We start from the raw sequence: 12,244 nt of genomic DNA, 5'->3' as shown, positions 1-12,244 counted from the left end.
CTGGGCTGATGGCTCGGAGCCTGGAGCCTGTTTCCGGTTCTGTGTCTCCCTCTCTCTCTGCCCCTCCCCCGTTCATGCTCTGTCTCTCTCTGTCCCAAAAATAAATAAAAAACGTTGGAAAAAAAATATATATATATCTGTCCTTTCTGAATTTCACTGAATCTAAGGACCCCATCAACCAGAGAGATTCACCATTATCATAGGGACCACTAAAAAAAAATCACTGCCAGGGTACCTGGGTGGCTCAGTTGGTTGAGTGTCCAACTCTTGTTCTTAGCTCAGGTCGTGATCTCACGGTTGTGAGTTCAAGCCCCACAGTGGTCTCAGTGCTGATGGTGTGGAGCTTGCTTGATATTTTCTATCACCCTCTCTCTCTTCCTCTCCCCATCTTGTGCTCTCTTCCTTTCAAATTAAACGTTTAAAAAAAAGAAAAATCACTGCCAGCTATGATGTGTTACAAATTATTAAACACATCCCAAGTTCAGACATTAAAATGTAGAAAAACTGTGCATCATAGAAACAGTGAAATGTCTTTATGGCAATTTGCCAAGAGTAGACAATGGGCTTATGTACATTTCAAATAAATGGCATTCTTCTAGGAAGATGTAAGATCTGTTCCCGTTACTTATTTGGCATAGCAGTCTCCTGTTCCCTCTGACTTGACATCATCAGGAGGAGAAAGTACTTCCTAAACTGTAACTTGAACCCCCCGGCAGCTCCTTTGAGCTTTGCCTTGTCCTGTATTGGTCAAGGCAAGGAGAGCAGAGAATACAAAACCATATTTTACCAGAAAAGTTGATAAATGATTTGCTTTAGTATCAGTGTTTTAAAATGTTTACTCTGCAAACGAGGTTCATTCACATTTATTGAGTCCTTGTGCTACTTGGTGACAGGTGTGTGTTTGATACAAGTTACTCTTGACATAAGCACTAATGTCTTGTACCCCACTGTCCTGTTTAGGTTTTCAGCTGCTACCAAAGATAATGAGCATAAACGGTCACTGACCAAGACTCCAGCCAGGAAGTCTCCGCATGTGACTATGTCTGGGAGTACCCCAAAAGGCCAGGCTGTGCTTCAGACATGCAAGCTGAAGACCACAAAGGGGAATTCTGCTTCTGGTAAAACAGAACAAAAACTCTGGTTCATCTTTAAGCATGTAACTTCCTGAAATTAAGTATTATATCTGTTTACTTAAAGCTACTCCTGGGGCACCTGGGTGGCTCAGTCGTTAAGCGTCCGACTTCGGCTCAGGTCACGATCTCGTGGTCCGTGAGTTCAAGCCCCGCGTCGGGCTCTGGGCTGATGGCTCAGAGCCTGGAGCCTGCTTCCGATTCTGTGTCTCCCTCTCTCTCTGCCCCTCCCCCGTTCATGCTCTGTCTCTGTCTCAAAAATAAATAAAAACATTAAAAAAAATTAAAAAAAAAAAAAAAGTTTTTAAAAAAAAAAAGCTACTCCATATCCATAAAATCAAAAGCAAAAATTTGACCATAGCATATTTTTCATTTTATATTGGTGAGGAAAATGCCAGACACACAAACAAACAAAAAAAGTGATTACCACCTGAGGACTCCATCCTGTCTAGGAGGAGTCCTAAGATGGTAACCCTCCCTGAAGAGCATTCAGCTCCTTCTCGAACTCAGGGATGAGAAGGAGGATCAGAGTATGCATTATAGCCTCTGTTTGGTCCTTTGGGACTCTGAAACAGGATTCCAGAGTTCATAGAATAAATGCCGCACTATGGACCAGTAGATTGTGTAAGGCAGAATAAGCCATATGGATACTCTTCTACACAAAGTCTACTTAATTAGTACCTACATTGACCAGTTGGTTTTCAAAAGAATACTGCAATAGTGGTATGAAGTTTAAAAAAGTCCCACCAGCGGGGCGCCTGGGTGGCGCAGTCGGTTAAGCGTCCGACTTCAGCCAGGTCACGATCTCGCGGTCCGTGAGTTCGAGCCCCGCGTCGGGCTCTGGGCCGATGGCTCGGAGCCTGGAGCCTGTTTCCGATTCTGTGTCTCCCTCTCTCTCTGCCCCTCCCCCGTTCATGCTCTGTCTCTCTCTGTCCCAAAAATAAATAAAAAACGTTGAAAAAAAAAAAAAATTAAAAAAAAAAAAGTCCCACCAGCAGATTGAGGCTTGTATTATAATTAAGTATGTCAAGATTCTCCGGAGAGTCCTACTGAATGTGTCAGGAGAGAGCCTTGGTCACATAGAAAGGGTTGCCAGCTTGCCCAAGACTAGAGCAATCCAGCTGGAGCTTCAGACCAAAGGAGAGTACAGTGTCGATAGTAATCAGTGTGGAGACTGTTGAGAATTTCGTCATACCTTAAAGATAGAATAATGAGACTGACAACTATATTTTAAAAGGGTCCAAAATGGTGGGAACAGTAAGTTTATGATTCCTCCTTAAATGAGCTAATTCCCATTCTAACCTTTAATTTACACCAGCAAGCAGACATTCCATATAACATTATATTTTGTTGTTGTTGTTGTTGTTAAATGTTTATTTTTGATAGCACACATAGGGGGAGGGGCAGAGAAAGGGAGACAGAGGATCCAAAGCAAGTTTTATGCTGCCAGCAGCAAGCCGGATGTGGGGCTCGAGCTCACCAACCACAAAATCATGACCTGAGCCGAAGTCAGATGCTCAACTGACTGAGCCATCTAGGCACCAGTCCATATAACATTCTAAATCTTACAGTATGGGAGAAAGGGGACTGGGCAGAGGGCAGTACTAAAAATGGAGTGGACTTGGCTAAGATACGACTGTGTTATTTTACAGAGAGCTGGGGTCACAGAGTAGCAGCCCTTACCTCATAATGAGAAAGGACTCAGAAATGGTCACAGATAAGGACATGAGGCAGAAACTAAATGTTTACCATATTCAGAGCTTTCTCCTCAGGGTAATTCAGGGGTGTGCCCAGTTAAGATGGGATAGTTTTTTCCCCAACTATCAGATATGAGTTTTATGTAAAGGAAATAAAATTGTATGATTTCTTTTCCCTGTGATTTGCTTCTTTCACTCAGCATAATGTTCAAGAACCATCCGTATTGATAAATGAGCTAAAGTTTATTCATCGTCACTGGTACGGATGTATTTCAATGTATCTGTTTTACTCCTCATGGACATGTGGATATTTCCAGCTTTTGTTGTTATGTATAGTGTTAGGACCATTCTTATTAACCATGTCTCCCATACACATATAAGAGCTTCTGTAGACCTAGGATGGACTGCTGTTAGCAGGGCTGCAGATGGCTACTGTACAGGTCGAATTGTACCCATTTAAACTCTCATCAGCATTGTGGGCAGCCCCAGTGTTTCCCACCACCACTGGCACCTGATAGTGACACAATGAGATCTCTTAAGCACAGGGGTTTTGTGATTTTTGGATTTAACTGAGTGGTCCTAGACGCTGGTGGCTTATTCATATATACACGCAAGTGCTAACATAGGACAATAGCCAAGTGCAGCCTGTGATGGAAAAGAATTATAAAATGTGCCCAACTCTAGTATAAATTGGGCTGAGTCCTACCATCTTTGTATATTAACTTTATGGTACAAGAATTCACATTTTATGGCGCCTGGGTGGCTCAGTCAGTTAAGCATCCGACTTTGGCTCAGGTCATGATCTCACAGTTCTTGAGTTCAAGCCCCGTGTCAAGCTCTGTGCTGACAGCTCAGAGCCTGGAGCCTGCTTCGGATTCGGTGTCTCCCTCTCTCTCTGCCCCTCCCCCACTCACGCTCTATCTCAAAAATAAATGTTAAAGAAAAAAAATTTTTTTTAAAGAATTCACATTTTTTAATAAGTTTTATTAAAAACAACCTGAGCCACAGATCTTTTCATCTATATGTGATAAGGTTCCTTGCAGGCTTTATATCTATTTGTGTGAAAGAAAACGTTACTACTAATGTATAATATTTTTTATTTTTTTTTTAATGTTTTATTTATTTTTGAGACAGAGACAGAGCATGAGCAGGGGAGGGGCAGAGAGAGAGAGAGCGAGACACAGAATCCAAAGCAGGCTCCAGGCTCTGAGCCATCAGCACAGAGCCCGACACAGGGCTCAAACTCACAGACCTCGAGATCACGACCGAAGTCGGACACTCAATTGACTGAGCCACCCAGGCACCTCAATGTATAATATACACCTAATGTATAATATTTTTAAAGGATAAATAATATCAGGGACACAGGTTGAAAATTTACCCACTTCTTTAAATAGGATTTTCAACACCCAGCTGACCCTAGGAAATACCATAATATTGAGACTATTTGGGGAGCTGGTCACAAGCAAATCTCAGTGGTTAGCTTTCCTTGGTTATTCTTTTTTCCCCCTTTTGCTTTTTAACCAAACTGATGATCTATAGATGATATTCCTAATATTGAGAAGTGGTACTTCAATAAAGAACTTTATAGATCTTTTTTCTAATTAAGCCCTGGGGGGGTTGTTCTTTGGTTTTGTAGTTGTTACCCCATTCAAGTTGACAACTGAAGCAGCACAGACTCCAGTCTCCAACAAGAAACCAATATTTGATCTCAAAGCAAGTCTGTCTCGTCCCCTCAACTACGAGCCACACAAAGGTATGTGGGAATGTTCTGAGATACAAGACATGCAATAGACTTAAGATTAAATAGTTCTGCAGATCTGAGGATGTGAAAGATTCTCACACTTGACCCCCTAGAATTCCTTCCCCTTGGGCCCACATGACCCATGATTAAAAGACTGTCCAGTAAGCAAATACTAAATAATTGACTGACCTACATTTTTGTTAATCCAAAGACATAACTTGTAATCATTGTTAGGGCAAAGAAAATTTCAGGCAAAATCAAGAAACTTGGAAATTGGCCTGTGGGTAAATGAATGGTTTTTTTTTTACAACTTTCAAGTGATTCCAGGCTGGAATCTGCCAGTCCAACAACCTGGGACCTTTATTGGCCATATAAATGCCCATATCAATTGGGCATATGTTAAAGTATATGTATCTTTCAGTGATTCTAAAATTACTTTAAACATGAAGACTTCCCACAAATCATGTCCAATAGTGTTTATCTTTAAATTAGTAAACAAATCTTATTTAGAGGTAAGTCATTTGTAGTCCAAAAGCAAAACAACTACTTTCCTCTCACCCCGCAGCCCTCCCCTCTTTTTCCCATATGTGGCCCTGGCACCTCTATTCATTGAGTTGTCAGGGAGAAACCTAGGAGTCCTCTGGCTCCTCGCTCTCTAAGAACCTGTACCTAGTGCATCAGCTGGTCCTTTGAGCTCTACCTTTGATACAGATCTTTGACCCCAACTATTTTCACCCTCCACTGCAACTCCCTTTCATCCAGGTCATCATCATCTCTCCTAGACTTTTGGAATAGCCTCTAGGCCCCACTCCAACCTGAAAAACAGATCAGAGCATGTCACTGATTTGCTCAGAACCTCCTAAGAGTTCTCATCTCTCCCCCAAGTTAATTTCATCACCTCCTCCCCTGACTTTGTGCCACTAACACTGGTGTTTCACCCCCTCAAACAGACTGAGCTCATTCCCACCTCCAGGTCTTTGAACTTGTTATCCCTCTGGTCCACCTAGAATACTAGTCCCACACCCCTTTGCACAGCTCCCTCCCTTGTTTTAATGCAGCATTCACTCAACTGTCACCAACTCAGAGGGCTTTCCTCCCTTCCCTGCCTCACACACTGCTGTTTTCTGTTTCTTCATAGGATGTTACTTTCACCTGATACATGTTACCTGACTATAATCCATCTCTACCACTGAAAAGTAAGCCCGAGAGAGCAAGGATTATTTAAAATTTATTGTCAAATTGGTTTCCATACAACACCCAGTGCTCATCCCAACAAGTGCCCTCCTCAGTGCCCATCACCCACTTTCCCCTCTCCCCCAACTCCCATCAGCCCTCAGTTTGTTCTCAGTATCCAAGAGTCTCTTATGGTTTGCCTCCCTCCCTCTCTGTAACTTTTTTTCCTCTTCCCTTCTCCCATGGTTTTCTGTTAAGTTTCTCAGGATCCACATATGAGTGAAAACATAAGGTATCTGTCTTTCTCTGACTGACTTTTTTCACTTAGTATAATACCCTCCAGTTCCATCCATGTTGCTGCAAATAGCCAGATTTCATTCTTTCTCATTGCCAAGTAGTATTCCACTGTATATATAAACCACATCTTCTTTATCCATTGGTCAGCTGATGGACATTTAGGCTCTTTCCATAATTTGGCTATTGTTGAAAGTGCTGCTATAAACATTGGGGTACAAGTGCCCCTATGCATCAGTCCTCCTGTATCCCTTGGGTAAATTCCTAGCAGTGCTATTGCTGGGTCATAGGGTAGGTCTATTTTTAATTTTTTGAGGAATCTCCACAGTTTTCCAGAGCAGCTGCACCTGCACCAGTTTGCATTCCCACCAACAGTGCAAGAGGGTTCCCGTTTCTCCACATCTTCTTCAGCATCTATAGTCTCCTGATGTGTTAATTTTAGCCACTCTGACCATTATGAGGTGGTATCTCAGTGTGGTTTTGATTTGTATTTCCCTGATGAGGAGTGACCTTGAGCATCGTTTCATGCGTCTATTGGCCATCTGGATGTCTTCTTTGGAAGTGTCTGTTCGTGTCTTCTGCCCATTTCTTCACTGGATTACTTGTTTTTCGGGTATGGAGTTTGGTGAGTTCTTTATAGATTTTGGATAGTAGGCCTTTATCTGATATATTATTTGCAAATATCTTTTCCCATTCCATCAGATGCCTTTTAGTTTTGTTGTTTTCTTTGCAGTGCAGAAGCTTTTTATTTTGATGAGGTCCCAGTAGTTCATTTTTGCTTTTAATTCCCTTGCCTTCCCCTTCCCTCAAGGGTTTTGATGGTTTCCTATCCTCTTTCATCCATTTTGAGTTTATTTTTGTGAATGGTGTAAGAAAGTGGTCTAGTTTCATTCTTATGCATGTTGCTGTCCAGTTCTCCCAGCACCATTTGTTAAAGAGACTGTCTTTTTTCCATTGGATACTCTTTCCTGCTTTGTCATAGATTATTTAGTCATACATTTGTGGGTCCAATTCTGGGTTTTCTATTCCACTGGTCGATGTGTCTCTTTTTGTGCCAATACCATACTGTCTACATGATTACAGCTTTGTAGAAGAGGCTAAAGTCTGGGATTGTGATGCCTCCTGCTTTGGTTTTTTTCTTCATTATTACTTTGGCTATTCAGGGTCTTACGTGGTTCCATACAAATTTTAGGATTGTTGGTTCCTAGCTTTGAGAAGAATGCTGGTGCAGTTTTGATTGGGATTACGTTCAATGTGTAGATTGTTTTGGGTAGTATTGACATTTTAACAATATTTATTCTTCCAGTCGATGAGCATGGAATATTTTTCCATTTCTTTGTGTCTTCTTCAATTTCCTTCATAAGCTTTGCTATAGTTTCAGCATACAGATCTTTTACATCTTTGGTTAGGTTTATTCCTAGGTATTTGATGGTTCTTGGTGCAGTTGTGAATGGGATCAGTTTATTTCTCTTTCTGTTGCTTCATTATTGGTGTATAAAAATGCAACCGATTTCTGGAGCGCCTAGGTGGCTCAGTCGGTTAAGTGTCCAACTTCGGCTCGGGTCATGATCTCACAGTTCGTGGGTTCGAGCCCCGCATTGGGCTCTGTGCTGAACACTTGCTCAGAGCCTAGAGGCTGCTTCAGATTCTGTGTCTCCTTCTCTCTCTGCCCCTCCTCCACTCATGCTGTCTCACTCTTTCAAAAATAAATGTAAAAATATAAAAAAAATTCTTTTAAATGGAATTGATTTTGTACCCTGCAACTTTGCTGAATTCATGCCTCAGTTGTTCTAGCAGACTTTTGGTGGAGTCTGTTTGGTTTTCCATGTAGAGTATCATGCCATCTGTGAAAAGTGAAAGTTTGACTTCATCTTTGCCAATTTTGATGCCTTTTCTTTCATTTTGTTGTCTGATTGCTGATGCTAGGACTTCCAACACTAGGTTAAACAACAGTGGTGAGAGTGGAGATCCCTGTTGTGCTCCTGATCTCGGGGGGAAAGCTCTCTGTTTTTCCCCCATTGAGGATGATATTAGCTGTGGGCTTTTCATAAATGGCTTTTATATGTGAAGTATGTTCCTTCTATCCCGACTTTCTTGAGGGTTTTTATTAAGAAAGATGCTGTATTTTATCAAATGCTTTTTCTGCATCGATTGACAGGATCATGTGGTTCTGTTCTTTTATTAATGTGATGAATCACATTGATTTGCGAATACTGAACCAGCCCTGCAGCCCAGGAATGAATCCCACTTGATAATGGTGAATAATTCTTTTTATATGCTGTTGAATTCGATTAAGCAGTCAAAAATCCTTGCTCTCACTTCACTGCTATGTCCCCAACACCTAGAAAAGTTCCTGGCACATAGCAGGTGCTCAGAAAGTGTTTAAGGAATGATTCTGGCCTCCAGTAACTTCCACTAACAATAGAAAACCCGGCTTAGAGCTTCATCTGTGCTGCTTATTATTTTTATACCCTAGACAAGTCATTTAGTTCCTTAAGGAAAGGAAAAATAAATATTACATCATCAGTTACTAAAAGGATCAAATGAGGGGTGCCTGGGTGCCTCAGGCAGTTAAGTCTCCGACTTGGGCTCAGGTCCTAATCTCACTCACGATTTTTGAGTTTGAGTCCAGTATCGGTCTCTGTGCTGAGAGCTCAGAGCCTGGAGCCTGCTTTGGATTCTGTCTCCCTCTATCTCTGCCCTTCCCCTGCTTGCTCGCTCTCTCAAAAATAAAGAAACATTAAAAAAAACATTTTATAAAAAAACTTTACATTTTTTTTGAATGATCAAATGATTAGATGGTTGTGAAACTCCTTTTCATAAAATGGGAAACTACACGGTCGTCTGAGTGGCTCAGTCAGTTAAGCGTCCAAATCTTGGTTTCGGCTCAGGTCGTGATCTTGGGATTTGTGGGTTAGAGCCCCAAGTGGGGTTCTGTGCTGACAGTGGGGAGCCTGCTTGGGATTCTCTCTCTTTTCCTCCCTGTCTCTGAAAATAAACAAACAAACTTAAAAAAAAAAAAAAAAAACTGCAAATAATAATCTTCAGCACTCAAAGATAGGTCATTAACTATACAAATAAAGTAAAACATACACCTCTGGAAATTTGGTCCCAGTTCTAAAGCTAACAAAGGATTCCCATTCATTCCATTCCAAATACTTTTTATTGGCTAACAGTAATAACATACTGCCTAGATGAAATACTACTTTATAATATTAAATACGTTTAACTTTGGGATAAACTACTTGGTTGTGATGGCTTTTTTTAATGTGCTATGTAATTGGATTTAGTATTAAGATTTTTTTTTGTAGTATGAGGACTATCTGTGACTTTCCAAGGATTAAAAAGTAGGACATACTTTTATTTTTAGGAGAAAAAAATGCAATTTGGATCCGTGGAATATGAAATTAAAGCTTAATAGAACTATGCTGGCAAATACCTATAAAAACGGAAGTGTAAATACTGAAAAGGAGTAGTCCCAGATAGAGAATAAAATTGGGACTATAAATACAGGAATCTTCCTAACTCTTTGTCTTTCCTCAACTAGGAAAACTGAAACCATGGGGACAATCTAAAGAAAATAATTCTCTGAAGGAGCATGTAAACAGAGTTAGCTTCCACAAGAAAACTTACAAACAACCTCCTCTCCAGACTAGGTGAGTACATAATTATGCAGGTCTATAGTTCTTTTAATGTTGAAAGACTATAGATAAAGAGAAAGCCTCTGAGGGACAGAAAGTTTTGATAATAGTGGTATTTAGGAAGAGTAGGAGTAGAATCACATATAGAACTGCCTAACAGTATGGGTGCCTAAGCCCCACCACAATGGTTTCTAATTTGGTAAGTGGGAGGTGGGGCCCAAGTAACTGCACTGTTTACAAAGCTCTGTAGGTGATACAGAAGGGGACACTGTTCTCTCACATGACCTATTGGCCCCAACAGGACACCTGGACAACCCTCCAGCCCCTAATCCAAGTGCCCAGAGCTTCTAAGTATACAGATAGATGTAATTCTTCACTCCCAGGGAAACCTGGGTTACTAGGCTACACCTGGGGAGATCCCAGGATGATCCTAAGCGGCTTCCTTCTGCTTGAAAACCAAGTTAAAGCCAGAGCTTGCAGTGGGCTGCGGCAGGTGCTGGTGGAGTCCTTTCCCCAAATAAAACTCTACTGATGCAGGGTTGCCCATCATCTGAGTTGCCTATAGCCAGCTGCCACCAAGACCTTTACTAACTTTGCTGTTAAGATTGTTAACATAGGAACACCTGGCAGGCTCAGTCAGAAGAGCATGCAACGCTTGATCTCCAGGTTGTGAGTTCAAGCCCCACATTGGGTGTACAGATTACTTTAATAAAACTTAAAAAAAAAAAAAAAATCATTAATATAATCCTGACTCTCCCTGTCTGAATCCCCAGTTCCTTACAGAAAAGTACAATGGCTTAATTCAGTAGACTATGGTTCTAGTTGAAATATTTTCACCACACTATATGATTTTGAGCCTGACCTCTAACTTCCAAAAGTAGAGATTTCTCATTTAAAACAAATTAAGGCACCAAGGTGCCTTCTGTCCCAGTTTCATGCTTAATTGTAGGGTGCTGCATTAACATAAAAGGAAAAATACCAGTTTGTAGCCCTTTAACACAAATGACTTACAGATATGGCTTCTATCAGACAAGCCACTAGATAGAGGACAGTGTCCGATGAGAGTGTGTTCTTTGCAAGTGTGCAGGAGGTCAGTGTAAGCTTGGACAGGAGTGTGACAACAGGTGGATTCTTGAGCTTCACTAGAGCCTAATGGGTACCTGTCCCTCTTTAGGGAAGAACAACGGAAGCAACATGAGCAAAAACGAAAGGAGAAGAAAGCAAAGGTTTTGGGAGCTCGAAGAGGCCTCATTATGGCTGAAGATTAATTTTTTGATGTCTTGTAAATATTACCTTATTCTGAACACTTTTTGTAAATATTTTTCTACTGTCTTCCCTGCTTTAGTCAAAAAACCTTTTTCTGTTCTTTGTTCACTATGTAGTGTCAGTGCGTTCTTAACATGCTACATCTCTGAAGACATTAACTTTAAGGCTCACATATTCTTTGACGTGGTTTTTACTTAAGTCTCTGTACAATTCACTTTTGAACTGAGACGACTCCTATAGATTCTTGACCTAGATTTTTCATGTCAAGTTCCGTGTGCTGATTCTAATATTAATTGCAATCCAGTTCTAGGCAACAGCATTTACCCTGATGGTAGGTAGTTCTACCACAAGCTTTAGTAGAAATTGCACCAATAAAAAGTTATGAATAGGGTAAGTTGAGAAAGTTCACTTCTTGCTCCTCTAGAGAATCTAGGAGTCTTGATCAAACTGGGGGCCATTTGGGTTGGTTATGGCATTAATATTCTACGTATGTGAAGTATCTGGTTACCTATGCACATTAGTTCAGAACACTTAATATAATTGGCATCTGTCACTCAACATACTCTTAAAAACTCTATTGCTCATTCTAGCCTTATTTAAAAACATACAGGGCCATACTGAAATCTGAGGATTGCTGCTTCGAGGATCATTATGCTCTGTGAAACAGACCTTTTACTCACTTTATGGAAAAAGACGACTTGCTTAGCACCATAGCCATGCTTGTTGAACCTAAGTGGAGCTTCTGAGCTTTGTACTAATTAACATTTTCATAGTTGTTTTCTCATGGTGGTAGATGGATTGTTTGTAAATAAATTGGCTTCCAAGATTGAGTTGACCAGCTAAGATGTTAACAGGTGTCTACTTGTACTCCTTGTGCATTCTTTCCTGACCACCTCTTCCCACCCTAAGAAATGACCATGTCTTCCTTCTGTATTTTTTCACAGCACATACCAATTCTGTTATACTTACCGTTAGATATGTGAGCCCAGAGAACACTGATATATTCCTGGGTGCTGAATATATTCAGATTTTGCTATTAAGGTAGAGATCATTGGAAAACAGATTGGTATTATGTTAAATACATGTCTACCATATGAGCCAGCAATTTTCCTAGGTGTGTATGTATATATATATACATACATACATACACACACCCAGGAGAAGTAGAATCACATGTCCAGACAAGAATTTGTATGCACTATTTACACCAGTATTATTCATTGTAGCCAAAAAGTAGAGAAAATGCAGCTGTCCATTAATGGATGAATGGATTAAAAATTATTAGTACCTCATTCTTTT

At 40.7% G+C, this 12,244-nt stretch overlaps 1 protein-coding gene across 4 annotated transcripts in view; it reads left to right on the top strand.

Moving 5' to 3' along the window:
• The window catches only part of NUSAP1 (nucleolar and spindle associated protein 1), a 44,911-nt gene extending 33,115 nt beyond the window's left edge, over positions 1–11,796 (top strand). For all 4 annotated transcript variants that reach the window (XM_058738146.1, XM_058738145.1, XM_058738144.1 and 1 more), the window contains exons 8-11: positions 961–1,118; positions 4,467–4,583; positions 9,586–9,694; positions 10,854–11,796. In XM_058738146.1, coding sequence (XP_058594129.1) covers positions 961–1,118; positions 4,467–4,583; positions 9,586–9,694; positions 10,854–10,947 — 478 coding nt within the window. In that variant the 3' untranslated portion in view covers positions 10,948–11,796. The remainder of the gene's footprint in view (positions 1–960; positions 1,119–4,466; positions 4,584–9,585; positions 9,695–10,853) is intronic.
• The last annotated feature ends 448 nt before the right edge of the window (positions 11,797–12,244 follow it).

Source organism: Neofelis nebulosa, chromosome 7, assembly GCF_028018385.1.
Source record: "Neofelis nebulosa isolate mNeoNeb1 chromosome 7, mNeoNeb1.pri, whole genome shotgun sequence".
Taxonomy (NCBI): Eukaryota; Metazoa; Chordata; class Mammalia; order Carnivora; family Felidae; genus Neofelis; species Neofelis nebulosa.
This window is presented reverse-complemented; position numbering and strand designations above follow the sequence as displayed.